A 19609-nucleotide genomic window follows, 5' to 3' on the forward strand; every position below is an offset into this window, starting at 1 on the left:
TGACTACCACCTAGGAGGCCTGTCCTGGTTTATAGAGCCCCTTTCTTCCCAGAACTTATCCCATCTCTGCCTCACCATGTTCCCTGGTGCCTTACCATGAGGGAGCACTCAGGTGTGAAAGAACTCTGGGGTCCTTAGTACATGTCATCTGCTCCTACCAGCCTCCTAGATGTGATGGTCAACATTTCTTTTCAGCACACCTGAACTGGGCTTACTGAGGTGTTTAAGGGCACCAAGCCACAGCTGGAGAGGATGCCCTGGTGGCCACAGTCCTCTGAGGACATGGCTAGGAGGTGTAGTGGGTGGTACGATGGACAGGCCGGCACAGACGCTGTGTTCACCTCCTTGTCCCTCTCTTCTAGCTGATAGACCTGGAGTCCCCTCTCATCCAGCTGAGCCCTGCAGCCGACAAGGAGAATGTGGAGTCCCCGCTCCTCAAGTTCTGAGCAGAGGACCTTCCCACGTTACTCTGTTAACAGAACAGTTCGTCCAATGTGGTTTTCAACCCTTAGAAATGAATTTTAAGAGAAATTGTATTTAAAAAATAAAAAACCAAGTGAGTGCACTTTGCCTGGTGGCTGTGGGTGAGGGACTTGTGTCGTGTCTACAGCATTTCTCTGCCCTCCTCGCCCTGTTTACACTGGGCCAAGTCGCTACACACTGAGGGTTTTGTCTTCAAATCTTTTGTATGTAAAATGTCAAGTAGCTGTTTTTTAAAATTAAGTTTGTGTGAAAAGTTAAATATTCCAGATTTAAAATAAATTTTGAAATGACTTTCAGTATATTAAACTTCTCTTCATTTTCTGGCATGCTTACTGTTTTTATCACTAATCAGTACTGGAGGTTTATATAAGCTAGGCTTTAATTCGTTAAGATGATTTTCAAAAGTTAATGAGAATAATAATCGCCCAAAAAGCGTGGTTTAGGTGCAGTTCCTCAGGCCCCACCCCTCATACCGATCCCGGGGCTGGGCAGGCCTGGGAACCTGCGCTTTTAGCAGGTGGCTCTGAGGCAGATGGTCCGCAGACCTCACCTTGGAAGATGCTGCTGTAGGGAGATGGGGATACAGAGGGGAAGTGGGAACACAGGAGCTGGGGAAGGGTTTCTCTGAACAGCATCGGGGTGTCCTGTGCTCTGCCTCAGGGCAGCTCTGCAGGGGGAGGGGGAGGGCACCTCAGCTGCCTTCAGAGGCTAAGCAGGCACACAACTGGGTGAGGCCACCTGACAGAGGACAGTGAAAATGGGGGTAACTAGGGTGGTTTGAATCTGCCCAGCAGTGCCACAGAAGAAAGGCCTGGCCTACTTCCCTAAGATTACAGCCACTGAAAACCCTGTGGAGCCCAGTTCTACTCTGACACAGGTGGGGGTTGCCAAGACTCAGAGTCTACTCTACGGCAGTAGGTTACTAGCCATTGGAAAGTGTACTCCTTGCCTAAAGCCATTTTAATTTAAATTTTTAAAAAAAAGAAGTTGACCTGAAATCCCCTAATTTATGAGAACACTTCTCAGAATGAAGTCCAGGGGCTCGCCCTGGGTGTCACAGCCAGGGAGGAGAAAGGCGACAGGCAGCACTCAGCTTTCTGACCCCACAGCCACGTTTGTTCACAACCGCATGGTGCCTCCTCTGTCTAGAAAGCTGGGGAGAGGCTGTAGGGCTACCTGCTAACCTCTAGCTGTTAATGTGACTGTAATATCTCCTTCGGAATGGTGGTGCCTGTGGAATGGAGATATGGAAAGTAAAGTGTCCGTTATAAACAGCATTGCTGCCCCTGTACGTGACCTTTCAGTGTAAGCAGAACACTTGGAAGCATGATGGGCCACACTGGACTTGTCCTGAAGTTACAGTATCAGAGCAAGATGTCCCTGCTTTAGAAAGCCCCTGGCTAACTGGGGCAAAAAGAACCTGCTATAGAAATCCTAGCCATTGCTCCTGTCTCCTTTTCTATTCCCGGTGGGCAGCGGAGAATTCTAGAGTTTTAGCTTTGCAAGCGTTCCCAGATATCCACTGGTTTGCTCTCTCCTTTCACAGGAGAAAAATCCCAGACATGGAGTTGAGTTAGTTCAACAAACATGACTAAGGCTCTGCTGTGCGTCAGGCTGTGCTTCTGTTGGCGACAGTGAGGTCCAGCTCATGCCTTCTTACCCTCTTGGGGCTTTAACATTTGGTGAGAGGGCTTAAACTCAGGTATATCGTGTGTTATAGATTGAATTGTTTCTGCCCAAAACATGTGTTATATATCCTAACCCCTATACCTGTGGCTGGAGCCCTGGTGGCACAGTGGTTAAGAGCTCAGCTGCTAACCAAATGGTGGGCAGTTTGAATCCACCAGCCACTCCTTGGAAACCCTATGGGGCAGTTCTACCCTATCCTATATTACAACCTGTGGTTACAATCCTATTTGGGAATGGGGCTTTCTTTGTTATGTCAACAAGGCAGTATTAGTATAGGGAGTGTCTTCAATCAATCTATTTTGAGATATAAAAGCAGATTAAGCAAGGAAGCAAGCAAGCAGGGACAAGAGAAGATAGATGCCAGGCCACATGAGACAACCAAGGAACAGAGCTGAAAAGAGACAAGGACCTTTCTCCAGAGCTGACAGAGAAAACTTTCCCTTGAGCTGGCACCCTGATTCAGGCTTCTAGCCTCCTCAACTGTAAAGGGATAAACATGTTTGTTAAAGTCACCCACTTGGGATATTTCTGTTATACCAGCATTAGATAAATCAGACAGTGAGGTAACCAAATTGTGCTGTGACTGTCTTCCTCCAAGCCCAGGGGTGAGCTGAGCCTGCAGCCTCTGCCCAGTTCTCAGGGCTCCTCCATCCAGTGCCCCCTCGCCCATGGTCTTCCCTGTCTCCTCCTTCACCACCCTTCTCCCCCGTGGCTCCTCTGGGTGGGCAATGCCAAGGTGCACTGTCGCCAGGCAGGACAGGAGTCATCTGGTTTTAAGCCCTTTCAGACAGATGGGAGAAGCCTTTGCTGAGAGCAGGTGACAAAGGAACCCAAAGCGCCCTCTTGGGCTTTGGTCCCCTGTCCCTTCTGTCTTGGTCCCTCCATCAGTGGCTCAGTCTGACAAAGACTCCCCTCTCTCAAGCTCTTTTCCTCCTCTGGCACCCCAACCCTAAATCCAAAACTCAAAGGGCTCAGTGAGGAATTGCAGAGAGTCCCTTAGAGTCTAAAGCGCTTCTGGAGTTCTGTGAGGGGCTGGCTGCTTGCGCTGTACAATAACATGGAAACCAAAAACCAAAACCAAACCCATGGCCATCAAGTAGATTCTGACTCATAGCGTCCCTATGGGACAGAGTAGAACTGCCTCACAGACTTTCCAAGGAGCAACTGGTAGATTCGAACTGCTGACCTTTTGGTTAACAGACATAGCTCTTAACCACTACACCACCAGGGTTTCCATAATAGCGTGTAGCACCATGGAATTGATGGAATACCAATTGAGATGTTTCAACAAATGCGTGCAGTGCTGGAAGTACTCACTCATCTATGCCAAGAAATTTGGAAGACAGCTACCTGGCCAACCGACTGGGAGAAATCCATATTTCTGCCCATTCCAAAGACAGGTGATCCAGCAGAATGTTGAAATTATCAAACAATATCATTAATATCACACGCAAGTAAAATTTTGCTGAAGAGCATTCAAAAGTGGTTGCAGCAGTACATTGACAGGGAACTGTCAGAAATTCAGGCCGGATTTAGAAGAGTATGTGGAACAATGGGTATCATTGCTGATGTCAGATGGATCCTGGCTAAAAGCAGAGAACACCAAAATGACATTTACCTGTGTTTTATTGACTATGCAAAGGTATTCGGCTGTGTGGATCATAACAAATTATGGATAACATTGGGAGTAATGGGAATTCCAAAACACTTACTTGTGGGGAACACTTAAATGCAGAACCTGTACGTAGACCAAGAGGGAGTCATTTGAACAGAACAAGGGCATACAGCGTGGTTTAAAGTCAGGAAAGGTGTGCAACAGGATTGTGTCCTTTCACCATACTTATTCAATCTGTATGCTGAGCAAATAATTCAAGAAGCTGGACTATATGACGAACAGGGTATCAGGATTGGAGGAAGACTCATTAACAACCTGTGTTATGCAGATGACACAATCTTGCTTGCTGAAAGTGAAGAGGACGAAGCACTTACTAATGAAGATCAAAGACCACAGCCTTCAGTATGGATTACACCTCAACATAAAGAAAACAAAAATCCTCACAACTGGACCAATGAGCAACATCATGATAAATGCAGAAAAGATTGAAGTTGTCAAGGATTTAATTTTACTTGGATCCACAATCAACGCCCATGGAGGCAGCAGTCAAAAAATCAGAAGACATATTGCATTGGGCAAATCTGCTACAAAGGACCTCTTTAAAGTGTCGAAAACAAAGATGTCACTTGGAAGACTGAGGTGCACCTGACCCAAAGCATGGTGTTTCAGTTGCCACAAATGCACGCGAAAGTTGGACAATGAATGAGGAAGACTGAAGAAGAATTGATACCGTTGAATTATAGCGTTGGTGAAGAATACCAAATACACCATGGATTATCAGAAGAACGAACAAGTCTTGGTCTTGGAAGAAGTACAGCCAGAATGTTCTCTAGAAACAAGGATGGTGAGACTTCAGCTCACGTACTTTGGGAGGACATCATGCTTGGTAAAGTAGAGGGTCAGCGAAGAAGAGGAATACCCTCAATGAGATGGACTGATACATTGGCTGCATCAATGGGCTGAAGCATAACAATTGTGAGGATGGCGCCGGACCAGGCAGTGTTTTGTTCTGTTGTACACAGGGTTGCTATGAGTCGGAGCTGACTCTAGGGCACCTAACAACAATGACGCCGTGGCTGCCACTAGAGGGCCACCTCTTCCAGATTTAGGAGTCCCAGCTTCAGGTGGTTTTACCCTTTTCATTAAGTTTGCGGGGCAAATGTCTTCATTTTTTTTTGTTGTTATTGTTAGTTGTCATCCAGTTGGCTCCAATTCACGGCAGCCCCATGTACAAGAGAATGAAACATTGCCAGGTCCTGTGCCATCTTTATGATTGCTGGTATGTTTAAGTCCATGGTTGCAGCTATGCAGTTAGTCCATCTCCCTGAAGGTCTCCCTGGCCTTTGCTGGCCCTCTACTAAACATGATGTCCTCCAGTGATTGGTCCCTTCCGATGACACATCCAAAGTAAGTGAGTCAAAGCCTCGGACTATATTCTGATATCCAGAGGGTTTTCATTGCCTGATTTTTGGACGTAGATTACCAGGCCTTTCTTCCTAGTCTGTCTTAGTCTGGTAGTTCTCCCGAAACCTGTCTATCATTTGAAATACCAGTGGCATAGCTTTCGGTATCATAGCAACACACAAAGCACGATGGTAGGACAAACTGACAATGGGTGGTGGCTTCACATTTTGACATGTCTGGTATCTGTGTTCCCTTTGTTTTAGCTGGTCCACCACAAATCTGGATGACACACAGTGGTTACTCTTGAAGTTATAAAGCAGCTACAGTACCATATATTCAACTGCAAAGTAGCAGAAAGTATGTTGCAAATGTAAATTTCAGCCACTTTGTGGCTTGACTGCCACCCACTTGAAGCCAAAGCCTACTGGCTTGGGCAGGTAAACCCCCACACCTCTACCCTAACTTAGTGTCAAATTGCCACAGGGAGGAAGAGTGTGGCCCTCTAGAAAAAGAGACTAAAAAACTCCAGTGATGTCAGCACAGCTAGGGCCACGAGACTCTGGACTAAAGATTTTACCCACCAATCTTTTTTGCTGAAGGCCAGGTGTCGAAACATCAGCTTTATCGCCTCTGTGAAATGCAAGATGAAATCGCTACCCTTGTAGGCCATCTTCCTGACACTTTATTCTTCTGGGAATACCATCATTTTGTTTTCCTATAGAGACCCTGTGACTTCTCTCCTCCTATCCTGGCACTGGGGATCATGACTCCAATTGGCAGCTCCTCCTTTTCTTGGAAACGGGGATTTAGAGACTTCATTTCACTCTAGGTTCTTAAAAGTTCCTATTCTCAAGAAAATGACTTGTTTAGTAATTATCCTTACTTAAGCACGTCTGTCTGTTGTTAAACTTTTAAGAAACCATTAACAAACTAACATTATCTGAATGCCAAGCTTTGGCCTGTGTGTTACTGGTCTGGTTTCAGAACCAACTGCCTCTGTAGTGGCATTTCTCCCTCCTTCAAACTGTGGTTCACTTCCTACATGAAATCAATTTAGTGACTTTGCACCAGCAGTTTTTAAAAATGAAAAAGCATAAAGGAGACAGTAACAGGGTACCTGGCATGCTGTATGGGTAAGAACTCTTTTTAAGAGGTGTTCTTTTTTATACCTTATGTGCTCTGAAAACCCTGGTGGCGCAGTGGTTAAGAGCTGCAGCTGCTAAACAAAAGGTCAGCAATTCGAATCCACCAGGTGCTCCCTGGAAACCCTATGGGGCAGTTCTCTGCCCTATAGGGTTGTTATGAGTCAGACTCGACGGGTTTGGATTTTTGGTTTATGTATTCTAGGTCACAAGCAAAATGTAGTACTGTGGACTGAAGTTGAAAAAGTTGAGAGTTAGTGATTGTCTTAGTTTCTTAGCACTACTATAACAGCTTTAATGAACAGAAATTAATTTTCTCATAGTTTAGGAGGCTAGAAGTCCAAATTCAGGGAACCAGCTCTAGAGGAAGGCTCTCTCTCTTTTGGCTCTGGGGATGAATCCTCGTCTCAGCTTCTTTAGCAGCCACTCTTGGAGTTCCTGGGCTTGTGGACTGGGTGGTCTCCTTTGTCTTCATATAGTGTTGATCTTCCCCTGTCTGTTTTCTTCTGTGCCTAATTGGCTCTTTTGTATCTCAAAAGTGGTTAGATCTACACTACTATAAAAACCCAAGAAAAGGTTTACATACAGAAAAAAACAATCTTTGATGGTTATGAGGGAGGGGAGGGGAAGTCAGCACTACTTGACCAAAGCAAAGTCACAGGAGCTTCCGAGACACATCCAAACACCTTGAAGGACTGAGTTACTGGGCTGAGGACCATGGTCTCGGGGGATGTCTAGGTCAACTGGCATAGCATAGTTCATAAAGAAAATGTTCTATATCCTACTTTGGTGAGTGGCACCCGGTGTCTTAAAACCTTGCAAGTGGCCATCTGAGATACATCTATTGGTCCCATCCTGGCCAGAGCAAAAGAGAACAAAGACAAGCAAAGAAATAAGGAAAATATTAGTCTAAAGGACTAATGGACCGCATGAACCACGGCCTCCACCAACCTGAGCCCAGAAGAACTAGATGGTGCCCGGCTACCACCACAGACCATTCTGACAGACCCAGGACAGAATGAGAAAAATGTAGAACAAAATTCAAACTTACAAAAAAGACCACACCAACTCCACGGCACCTAACAACAACTAGTCTGACAAAGACTGGAGAAACCTCCAACACTATGGCCCCAGACACCCTGCTAACTCAGAATTGAAACCACTCCTAAATTCACCTTTCAGCCAAAGATTAGACAGCCCTTCAAAGCAAACAGTAACAAATGTGAGGAATGTGCTTCTTAGTTCAATCAAGTATACAAGACCAAATGGGCAACACTTGCCCAAAAACAAAGAGGAGAAGGCAGGAAGGGACAGGAAAACTGGAAGCATGGACATGGTGAGCCCAGGGTGTAAGCGGAAAGGGGCAGAGTGCTGACATATTGGGGGACTGCAATCAATGTCACAAAACAATTTGTGTATAAATTTTTGAAGGAGAAACTAATTTGCTCTGTAAACTTTCACCTAAAGGACAATAAAACTAAAATAAATAAAGTAGTCCTGACCCCGCCCAAAATTAGATTAGATCTAAAATACATCCTATACTATTGTTGTTAGGTGCCGTTGGGTCGGTACTGATGCATAATGACCCTATGTACAACAGAACCAAACACTGCTTGGTCCTGCGCCATCCTCACAATCGTTGTTATGCTGGAGCCCATTGCTGCAGCCACTGTGTCATCCACCTCGTCCAGGGTCTTCCTCTTTTTCCCTGACCCTCTACTCTACCAAGCTTGATGTATTTCTCCAGGGACTGGTCCCTGCTCATAACATGCCCAAAGTATGTGAGACCAAGTCTCTCCATCTTTCCTTCTAATGAGCATTCTGGCTGTTCTTCCAAGATAGATTTGTTCATTCTTCTGGCAGTCCATGGTATATTTGTTATTCTTTGCCAACACCATAATTCAAAGGCATCAACTTTTCTGTGGTCTTCCAGCTTTTGCACGCATACGAGGCAAGTGAAAACACCATGACTTGGGTCAGGCACACCTTAGACCTCAAAAAGCAAAGATGTTACTTCAAGGACTAAGGTGCACCCTACACTGATATGGCCTTATTAACATAACAAAGAAAGCCCTATTCCCAAATGGGATTGCATCTACAGGTATGTTGTTGTTGAGGACCCTCAACAGGTTCCATCTCATAGCAACCCCATACGACAGACGGGAACTGCCCCATAGTGCTTTCTAGGCTGTAATCTTTTTGGGAGCAGATTGCCAGGTCTTTCTCCCTTGGAGCCACTGGGTGGGTTCCAACCACTTACCTTTCGGTTAGCAGCCCAGCGCTCAACCATTGCGCCACCAGGGCTCCTGCCACAGGTACAGCGGTTGGGATTTACAACATATATATATATATTTGGGGACACAATTCAACCTACAACACTGAATTAAAGAATGCCAGCGTTTTGTGTGCGCGCTGTAGCTTCTGGTGCTAAAGCAGACTGCGCCTTCCTCGAACCCTGCGCCTCCTGGTCTGAGTTGTGCTGTCCTGGACTAGGTCCTCTCCGGACTCGCCCAGCCCCGCCAGGGGCCATTGGTCCCCCTCTGCTCTGTCCAGGGCCCCTTCCTTTGCTTTTATTTGTACCGCCCTGCCTTCCCACACTCCGCCTTAAGCACGGCAGAAGGAAGGAGAGAACACGTCCGCGGCCGGTGCGCGGGGGACGGAGGGAGGCTGGCCAGGCCGAGCTGCCGGAGGAGCAAGAGGGCGGGTTCCAGGTGCGCCAGGTACTTTCCGGAGGAGCTGCGGAACGCCGGTGCGCGGAGAGCATGCTTCTGGCTGGGCTGAGTTCACAGGACACCGCTGCGGGGAGGGACTTCCGGCGTGGAGCGGAAATGGTGTCGGCAGCCCCTGGAGAAATTGGTCGGCCGGGCGGATGCTGGCTGCGCGGCACGTCGTGTGCGCCTTGTCGGGCGGGGTGGACAGCGCCGTGGCCGCGCTGCTGCTGAAGCGGAGAGGTGAGGCGGCCGAGCCCCCCGCCTGCCTCCGTCCCGGCTCCCCGGTCCTGCGCGGCCTCGGCAGGTCGCCCTGTCGGACTTCAGTGCGCGGGCATGGGGGGGGGGGCGACGGGCCTCACGACCTCGGCTCTGCGACCCTCGTCCCCCACCGCCTCACTGCCCTCTGACCTCTGTGCGACCCTCGTCCCCCACCGCCTCACTGCCCTCTGACCTCTGTGCGACCCTCGTCCCCCACCGCCTCACTGCCCTCTGACCTCTGTGCGACCCTCGTCCCCCACCGCCTCACTGCCCTCTGACCTCTGTGCGACCCTCGTCCCTTACCGCCTCACTGCCCTCTGACCTCAGTGCGACCCTCGTCCCCCACCGCCTCACTGCCCTCTGACCTCTGTGCGACCCTCGTCCCCCACCGCCTCACTGCCCTCTGACCTCTGTGCGACCCTCGTCCCTTACTGCCTCACTGCCCTCTGACCTCTGTGCGACCCTCGTCCCCCACCGCCTCACTGCCCTCTGACCTCTGTGCGACCCTCGTCCCCCACCGCCTCACTGCCCTCTGACCTCTGTGCGACCCTCGTCCCTTACTGCCTCACTGCCCTCTGACCTCTGTGCGACCCTCGTCCCCCAGCGCCTCACTGCCCTCTGACCTCTGTGCGACCCTCGTCCCCCACCGCCTCACTGCCCTCTGACCTCTGTGCGACCCTCGTCCCCCACCGCCTCACTGCCCTCTGACCTCTGTGCGACCCTCGTCCCTTACTGCCTCACTGCCCTCTGACCTCAGTGCGACCCTCGTCCCCCACCGCCTCACTGCCCTCTGACCTCTGTGCGACCCTCGTCCCCCACCGCCTCACTGCCCTCTGACCTCTGTGCGACCCTCGTCCCCCACCGCCTCACTGCCCTCTGACCTCAGTGCGACCCTCGTCCCCCACCGCCTCACTGCCCTCTGACCTCAGTGCAACACTCGTCCCCCACCGCCTACCTGCCCTCTGACCTCTGTGCGACACTCGTCCCCCACCGCCTCACTGCCCTCTGACCTCAGTGCGACCCTCGTCCCCCACCACCTCACTGCCCTCTGACCTCAGTGCGACCCTCGTCCCCCACCGCCTCACTGCCCTCTGACCTCAGTGCGACCCTCGTCCCCCACCACCTCACTGCCCTCTGACCTCAGTGCGACCCTCGTCCCCCGCCGCCTACCTGCCCTCTGACCTCTGTGCGACCCTCGTCCCCCACCGCCTCACTGCCCTCTGACCTCAGTGCGACCCTCGTCCCCCACCGCCTCACCTGCCCTCTGGCCTCTGTGACCCTCCTCCCCCGCCCACCTCATCTGCCCTCTCACTTCTGCGACCCTCGTCCTCCACCCGTCCTCACATGCCTGACCTCCCCCGTTCCTCACCTGCTCTCTCGCTCTCATCTGTCCTCTCCCCTCTGCGTGACCCTCGTTCTCCTCCTGCCCTCACTTGCTACTCACCCACCACTTGCTCCATGGGAAGGAGAGCCCACGGCAGCTTCACCTCCTTTGGAGGAGTCACGGCCCACACTTCTCAGTTACGTCCTCCGAGTGGGTCCTGACTCCCTGTACTTTTGGAGTGGGGGAAGGGAGGGTATCACTGGGTCTGAGGCCCCACGCAGCCTTGATGGATGGTGATGGCAGCATCCGCACGTTGCCAACAGCGAAGCCACAGACATTGGCTAGGAGAGTAGAGACAGAGTGCTGCTCGGAAGATGCCCTCTCTTTCTGGCCTGCCGAGATGGCTGTCAGGCAACACGTGTGATTAAATACCAAGGGGCTGCCTGCTAGTTGCATCACTTCTGCAGTCCCCCTCAATCAGTGACAGACTTCTCCACAAGAGCACTGGCATTTCTTCCACGCCTCCAAAGGGCGCCCCATGGGCGTTTAGCGTCAGGGAGCTGAGATGAACTGTTGACCTGTGGGCCCCTTCCAGTGTGAGGCCTCATTCACTGGTAACATTTGTGGAATCTGCTTTCCACCACCTTTGGTGTTAGGCACTTAGAATGCGAGAGTGAATATGCCAGCTCATGACCTTCGTCTGTAAAATGGGAATAATATCTACCTCATGGGGTTACTAGCAGGATTAAATGGCATATATAAGGGTCTACCCCAGACCAAAGGAGCCCTGCTAGCACAGTGGTTTAGAGCTCGGGTGCTAACCCAAAGGTTGGCTATTCAGATCCACCCGGAGCTCCACAGGAGAAAGACCTGGCAATCTGCTCACATAAAGATTACAGCCTAGGAGACTCTGTGGGGTTCTACCCTGTCCTGTAGGGTTGCTACCAGTCAGAATCGACTTGACAGCAACACATTTGTTTTTTGTTTCTTTACCCCAGACCAGCACGTATTAGACACTCAGAAATTGATAGTGGTCACTAGTACATATCGGTGTTAGGGGCTGTCAAGTCTGTTCCGACTCATGGCGACCCCATGTACAACAGAATAAAACACTGCCCTGTCCTGTGCCGTCCTCACAATCGTTGCTATGGGCCCATTGTTGCAGCCACTGTGTTAGTCCATCTCGTTGAAGGTCTTCCTCTTTTTCAGTGATCCTTCACCTTAACAAGCATGATGTCCTTCTCCAGGGACCGGTCCCTCCTGATAAAATGTCCAAAGTACATGACATGAAGTCTTGGAATCTTCGCTTCTGAGGAGCACTCTGGCTTTACTTCTCACAAAACGGACTTGCTGGATTTCTGGCAGTCCATAGTATGTTCAATATCCTTCACCAGCTTCATAATTTAAAGGCATCAATTCTTCAATCTTCCTTATTCATTGTCTAGCTTTCGCATGCATATGAGGCTATTGAAAATAGCAAGTGAAGAGGACTTGAAACATTTACTGATGAAGATCAAAGACTACAGCCTTTGGTATGGATTACATCTCAACATGAAACAAAAATCCTTGACTGGACCAATAAAAAAAAAAAGGATAAGATACATCACGATAAATAGAGAAAATATTGAAGTTGTCAAGGATTTCATTTTACTTGGATCCACAGTCAGTAACCTGTGGAAGCAGTAGGCAAGAAATCAAACAATGTATTACATTGGGCAAATCTGCTGCAGAAGACCTCTTTAAAGTGTCGAAAAGTAAAGATGTCACTTTAAAGGACTAAGGTGCGACAGACACAAGCCATGGTATTTTCAATGCTATTTTTTAGAAATAACTTTATTAATTTATTAATAACAATAAAAACTGTAAAGCACTAAGAAGGTTAAATATCTTAAGTCATAGCAAGCAGGTGGCAATTCAACATCCAGGGCTGACAGAATACTTGAAGGAGACTGACAGATTGGACCCCCATGTGAGGGGGCCCATGTCTAGGAGCTCTTGAAGTTTGAGGTACTCCATTCAAGGGGAGGTGTTCAATGCAGTGCTCTTCAGGCAGGTCAGAACTCAAAATCTAGAGGATTGAAGGGAAAGACTCTATTTCTGGGTGGGTGTCATCCAAGGCAGGAACAGAGCTGTTTGTTTACCAGTCTTCTCGGTCGTGTTGGCAGAGAAGCTTGGCTGGTTTTGCTTAAGGAGTCTACTAGCCTTTACTGACTTTTCCGTAGCTCTGTTGACAGTTCCCAGAGCTCTTCTGGCAGCTTTAGGTAGGGCAGATGGGGCATCAGATATCTTACCAAGATGTACTGAAACCTGAGGTCTCTCTCCTAAGGTTTTATTTTTTGGAGGGACCAGTCCCTGGGAAAGGACAATATACTTGGTGAAATAGAGGGTCAGCAAAAAAGAGGAAGACCCTCAAGGAGATGAATTGATACAGTGGCTGCAACAATGGACTCAAGCATGAAAACAATTATGAGGATGGCGCAGGACCAGGCAGTGTTTTATTCTGTGGTACGTAGGGTCACTGAGTCAGAACCGACTGGACAGCACCTGACAACAACATTGTTGATAATCATCACAGTCATGCACGCTCTAATAAGTGCTAAAGAGAGGTATAGGCAAACTGCAAGCACACATAATTGTGAGAAAGGGGGAACTGAAAGTGTCATAGAGGTGATGGTGCTTGAGCTGAGACTTCAAGAAAGAGTAGGACTTCAATTAGCAAAGGATGGGAGGTGCTAGGTAAGGAGGAAAGCCTTTCTGGCAGAGTCCCGAGCAGAGAAACACAGAGGCATGAAAGCGTTGGCTGGGCCTGGCCCAACGAAGGTGGAGGAGCCAAGGGCCAAGCAGGAGGTTGAGCCCTGATTACAGGCAATGTTACATTAGGGACTTTAGGCTATGTTGAGTAGGCACTGGGGAGCGCTTGAAGGTTTCTGTTGTGGGGAGTGGAGAGGTGTTTTGGGATATGTGGAAGCTGCTTGGAGGGAAGAGATTGGCTCTGGGAAGACCAGAAATATTTTACTACTTGCAGAAGGTAAACCCTCCTCCCCAGACTGTACGGCTTTAAATCCCAACCTTCCTTGTGTTTTGCTCATCGATGGAGGGAGCTGATGGTCTTGGCAGAGAAAAAGCATGGTCCTCTCCTCTCGGTGTGGAAGGTGTTTCCTGTCTTGGAGGTGCCTGTTCTGCCGTGTGCCTTGGAAGATTAAGGGTAGGCAAGGTGCCAGGGCCCATCCTAGGGTTTCTGCTCTGTGCCTGGATAGCACTGTGAGGAAGGAGGCTTTTACAAAGCGGACACGCAGGGAAGAGCGTCGAGGGCAGCTGGGAGAGTCCCGTTGCCCTAGGAGTAGCAGAGCTCAGGGCCGGGGGCAGAGGAGGGACCGCCAGGGACACCGGTGAGCAGAGGCCTGGGAGTGTGGCCCACGGGAGCTGCCCGGAGCCAAAGCCTCTGCCCTTGTCCTTCCAGGGTGACTTTATGTACTCTCTTCTCTCATGCTTCCTCCCCCAGGTTACCAAGTGACGGGGGTGTTTATGAAGAACTGGGATTCCCTGAATGAGCATGGCGTTTGCACTGCTGACAAAGATTGTGAAGATGCTTACGGAGTGTGTCAAATTCTGGACATCCCTTTCCATCAGGTGTCCTACGTGAAGGAGTACTGGAATGAAGTGTTCAGGTGAGTGCCGCAGACACACCTGTGCAAGACTTCCTGCTGCGACCTGAGTCCTTGCGCATGGAAGGACCCCCCAGGTGGCCGGGCGAACCCCCATCTGGCAGTGCTCTTCCTTGGCCGTGGAGCCCTGTGTGGGGCCTTGGCCACCCTCAGACCTCCCTCCGTGGCAGGGCGACTCCTGGATCCCAGCGCTCCCCTAGGCTCTCGTTCCTGTGATTTTGCCACCTTCCAGAAGGCTCTTCAAGGCCTTCTTGAACCTAGTGATGTTTCTGCACCTAAATCCAGAGAGGGGAGTGAAGGCCGGGGTCTGCCTTGGAAGGTGCCGCAGGGAGTTTGCTTGATGCCCAGGCAAGATGGCGCAGGCCAGTGATTCAGGGAGATCTGAGAAAAAGTCATGTGACCACCTTCCCGTGCCAAAAAACCTTAATATAAAATCTCAGCTAACCCCAGCAGATCGTGTTAAGTGCTTACTGTACTGAAGGAATCCCTGGGTGGCACAAATGGTCGACGTGCTCAGCTGCTAACTGAAAGGTTGGAGGTTCAGGCCCACCCATAGGCTCCTTGGAAGAAAGGCCTGATGACCTACTTCTGAAAACTCAGCCACTGAAAACCCTGTGGAGCACAGTCCTCCTCTGCACACATGGGGTCGCCACGAGTCAGAGTTGACTTCACGGCAGCCGGCTAAGTTGACCCTCTTGAAGTGAATACCCTAAAACTATTAATTTTTTGCTAAGTCTTCCTAGAACAGTACAGTGAAACCTGTGAGAGCTGCAACTCTGTGGAACTGCCTTGTTCTTCCAGGTCTTGCAAGCTTCCTGCCTTTGGCAGGGTACAGGCTTTCCACTTTTCTGTCGCCCTCTTTTAGAGGAAGGTACTTGAGTTTCCTTCTCCAACAGGTTCTGGCTTTCGCAGGCTGCACTGTAACATCCTCCTCCCATGTCCGGCCAGCCTGGTAGAGCAGAAATCCACTTGGTGGGAGGGGCTGACCCCCCCTTCTGCACCCCGGACTTATGTATGGTCACATTAGTGAAGCATTTGGTGTTTGCCCAGGCTCAGATGGCAGGATGGCTGATAGGGCCCGGTGTTATAAATGTGGATTTCCCTCCTTCTCCGACTCAGGCATGCCTCTTCCTCATCTGAGCCTTCCTCTTTGGAGAAGACAAGGGAAGCAGGTGTTCAGTGAGTCCCTCTCGGCCCCTCTTCCCCTCCTCTCCTGACCTCAGGCCCCTGGGAGCCTTTGGGGAGACAGAGTGGCCACAGCCACAGGTAATGACACCATGTCTATTATTCACCCAGGTTTATGCGTCGTCACAGACTTAATGAAAAGTACAGCTAGCTAGATACAGGTATTTGATGAAAACACCGAAAATGGCCTTTATGGAAGTACTTCTGTTTTACAGAAAGAAAGTTGTAGTTTTGTTATGATGTAGAAACACTCTTAAGCAAGTAATGTAACTTTTTTTTTTTTTGAGGAATGTTTTACGCTTAGAAATGTAAGGTTTTTATTTTATTTTTTTTTAGTGATTTTTTAAATGAGTATGAAAAAGGAAGGACTCCAAATCCTGACATAGTGTGCAACAAGCATATCAAGTTCAACTGCTTTTTCCATTATGCTGTGGATAACCTCGGTAAGTAAAGGGTTATTTTCAATTGTTTTTTTAAAATCAGAGATTTTCAGAGATAGCCAGGAGCAAACACCTTCTTTCTGAAGGAGAGGAGGCGGTGAGAACGATGGTATTATTAGTTTTTACCAAATACTCTTAGTTTTAAAATGATACTTAACATGTTTCAAAAAACAAATTCTTAAGAATTCTTTGCTACCTTCATAACTTACTTTTAACTATTATTAATCACAGCTTTGTTTTATACCTTTCTCAGATAATCATTAAATATACCTTTCATTTTTTAATTTTTTTGTGCTTTAGGTGAAAGTTTACAGAACAAATTAGTTTCTCATTCAAAAATTTATACACAAATTGTTTTGCAACATTGGTTGCAATTCTCGCATTGGATCAGCACTCTCTGCCTTTCCAGCCCGGGTTCCCCTTTTTCATTCTTCCAGTTTTCCTGTCCCTTCCTGCCGTCTTGTCTTTGCATTTGCGCAGGTATTGCCCATCTGACTGAACAAGAACCATGTTCCTCATGTGTGTGATTGTTTGTTTTATAGACCTGTCTAATCTTTGGCTGAAAGGCGAGCTTCAGGAGTGGCTTCAGTTCTGAGTTAGCAGGGTATCCGGAGGCCATAGTCTTGGTAGTTCCTCCAATTTCTGTCAGACCAGTAAGTCTGGCCTTTTGTGTGTGTGTGTGTGTGTGTGAATTTGAATTTTGTTCTACGTTTTTCTCCTGCTCTGTCCAGCACCCTTTACTGTGATCCCTGTCACAGCCGTTGGTGGTGGTAGCCAGGTACCATCTGATTCTTCTGAGCTCAGGCTGGTGGAGGCTGTGGTTCATGTGGCCTGCTAGTCCTCTGGACTGATGTTTTCCTTGTGTCTTCATTCTTTGTTCTGAATGGGATGAGACTGATAGATGTATCTTAGGTGGCTGCTCACAAGCTTTTAAGACCCCAGATGCTACTCACCAAAGTAGGATGTAGAACACTGTCTTTATGAACGATGTTATGCCAAGTGGCCTGGATGTCCCCCGAGCCCATGGTCCCCAGCCTCAAGCCCAGTAACTCAGTCCCAGAAGGTGTTTGGATGTGTCTAAGAAGCTTCTGTGACTTTGCCTTGATCAGGTTGTGCTGATTTCCCCTGTACTGTGCACCCTCTTTCCCTTCACCAAAGTTAACACTTGTCTGCTATCTAGGTAGTGATTTGAGCGATGATATTTTAACGATGGAATTTTGTATTTCATTCTGAGTAACAAAGAACTTTCTGATGATTTGCAAATGATAGGATCCTTGGGAAGAGAGAGTGGCCCCTCCATCATGGACCTCAAAAATGTGAGGGCATGTACAGTCATTTCAGGAAAACCAACTTCAAAAAGTCTGAGAAAACATATGTTTGATCCCTGGCCAAAGCCTTGAAAAGTGACGGTGCCCAGGAGGGATGGGAGATTCTAAAAAGTAAGATCGTGAATATAAATTGTTAGTAACCTTAAAGGGATAACAACAACAAGGAAAAACAAATGAGGAATGACGTCTACGAGTGTACCTGGAAGGTTAGAGCTTTGGGAAAATACCAAAGACAACAGAAGCGCTTTTAAAGGCCTGGTCAGAGCAAGAACACAAGGTGGAAGAGGCCCACTGTGGGGAGGGCACCAGCCAGTGGGCGCAGGACTACGTGGTATCTGTGTGGCTTCATTTCACTCTAGTGAGGAGAAGACTCCGTCAACCAAGAGCCGAAGCAGTGCAGAGGTGGCCGCAGCCCACAGGAGACAGGACAGCACCTCGTCTCTAGACGACTTATCTGTGGTCTGTGGAACTCACCAGGGACTTGGGTATCATCTGGACCTGCCCTGCCTGTCTGCCTTTGCAGAATCTCCGTGCCTCTCTGCTGGGGCTGTCAGATGCTGGTGCAGGCTCAGCTCTGCCTTCAGCTCGAGTTCCCAACATAATTGCATCCAGGGGAGGTTTCTGGAGCCCCCGTTCAGGGCTCAGCAAGCGCAGCACTGAGCCGTCCTCTTCACGAATCCTACTTTTTCTCTTGCTTGCACAATGAGTTTCTGCTTTGTTCTGAGAAGAGGTCTGCTGTCTGTACCCTGATTCTGGATCCTGGGTCTCTGTTCTGTTTTTATGGGCTCGATGCTGTGTTGTAGTGGTCTGCTCCAGAGTCCAGCCCATGGTCAAGGCCCTGCTACCAGCTGACAACCTGCCTGCCCATCTGAGTCTCTAGATTTTGTCCGTTCCTAAATGCCTTCTCTATAGATTCCATTTGCCTATTAGGGCATCCCTAGTTCTTTCTCTTTTATTTATTTATTTTTTATTGTGGTTTAGGTGAAAGTTTGTAGAGCAGATTCGTTTCTTATTTAAACACAGATTGCTTAGTGACATTGGTTGCAATCCCAACAATGTGTCAGCACTCTCTCCTTTTCCACCGCAGGTTCCCCTGGTCCAGTTTTCCTGTCCCTTCCCTGCTTTCTCAGCTTTGCTTTTGGGCAGATCTTGCCCGTTTGGTCTCGTTCACTCAATTGAACTAAGAAGCATGCTCCTCAGGTGTGTTACTGTTTGTTTTATGGGGCTGTCTGATCTTTGGCTGGGAGGTAGACTCTGAGAATGGCTTCAGTTCTGAGTTAGCAGGTGCCCGGGGGCCTTGTTTTTTTTCTCTTGAATTTTCCTGATTCTTGTCCTGAGTTGCTTACTTAGCCTACTGCTTGGTATCTGCTATACTTTGTGAATTCTAGTTTCTTCTTCCTGTCCCCTGCAGTTGGGGTCAGCTTCAGCTACTGAAGTTCCAGGTACTGGCCTCTCGATTTGCTCTGTCCCCTTCTAGTTCACCCAGCTGTGGATGGCCACACCCTAGGACTTGTCTTTCTGTGCCAGTGGCCCAGTGGTGGCCTCAGGGTGCTCGCAGTTCTGTCCTGTCAGCACTTAGTAAGGACTCGCATGAGGCCAAAGAAGACTTGTAGATCCAATTTGAAAGTGACCTAAAGCTGAGGTGATGATGACAAAATGTTGATTCACGGAACTAGATAGTCAAAGAACACTTTTAGGTACAATTTAAAAAGCCCTGGGCTAACACCAAAATATGAGACTTAACAGCAGTAAATGCGGAGTTTGCTGATTTGGCTCAATAGTTAATTCTCCCAGTACAAGGCTGGGAACACCTGACTTGGTTGCCATTTGTGTCCCAAAGACCTGGGGACTTTAGTTGGATGTGCTTGTTGTAAACACTAGAGCAAAACAAATGACCAACAAGCCCGTGAAGATGCCCAATGACTTCAGTCACTAGGGAAATGGAAGTCAAAACTCAGTGAGGTGCTACTTCCTAACCACTTCACATCCACTTGAATGGCCATAAAAAATAAAATAAGGAAATAACACGGTTTGGCGGGGGTGTGGAGAAATTGGAACCCTCATCCATTGCTGGTTGGGATGTGACATGGTGCAGCTGCTGTGGAAAACCGTTTGGTGGTTCTTCAAAAAGTTAAACATAGAATCATCATTTGACCCAGGAATTCCACCTCAAGGTGTATTCCCAAGAGGATTGAAAATGTGTTCATGCAGAAACTTGGACACAAATGTTCATAGCAGCGCTATTCACAGTAGCCAAAAGGTGGAAACAGCCCACATGTCCATCAGCAGATGCATGAATAAGAAAAATGTGGGCTTTCTGTACAGTGGGATATTATTCAGCATTTAAAAGGGAATGAAGCATTGA

At 48.7% G+C, this 19609-nt stretch overlaps 2 protein-coding genes across 6 annotated transcripts in view; both read left to right on the forward strand.

Moving 5' to 3' along the window:
- Positions 1 to 768, forward strand: part of GTSE1 (G2 and S-phase expressed 1) — a 37680-nt gene extending 36912 nt beyond the window's left edge. Inside the window, exon 12 of the mRNA XM_049884671.1 lies at positions 363 to 768. Coding sequence (XP_049740628.1) covers positions 363 to 446 — 84 coding nt within the window. The 3' untranslated portion in view covers positions 447 to 768. The remainder of the gene's footprint in view (positions 1 to 362) is intronic.
- Positions 769 to 9158: 8390 nt separating this feature from the next.
- Positions 9159 to 19609, forward strand: part of TRMU (tRNA mitochondrial 2-thiouridylase) — a 46118-nt gene continuing 35667 nt past the window's right edge. For 2 of the 5 annotated variants that reach the window (XM_049884684.1, XM_049884687.1), the window contains exons 1-3: positions 9159 to 9284; positions 14129 to 14294; positions 15813 to 15919. In XM_049884684.1, coding sequence (XP_049740641.1) covers positions 9203 to 9284; positions 14129 to 14294; positions 15813 to 15919 — 355 coding nt within the window. In that variant the 5' untranslated portion in view covers positions 9159 to 9202. Of the gene's footprint in view, positions 9285 to 11835; positions 12429 to 14128; positions 14295 to 15812; positions 15920 to 19609 lie in introns of those variants that run through there. The other 3 variants (XM_049884686.1, XM_049884685.1, XM_049884689.1) reach the window with 3 other exon arrangements.

The sequence above is a fragment of the Elephas maximus genome, chromosome 4, assembly GCF_024166365.1.
Source record: "Elephas maximus indicus isolate mEleMax1 chromosome 4, mEleMax1 primary haplotype, whole genome shotgun sequence".
In the NCBI taxonomy this organism is placed as follows: domain Eukaryota; kingdom Metazoa; phylum Chordata; class Mammalia; order Proboscidea; family Elephantidae; genus Elephas; species Elephas maximus.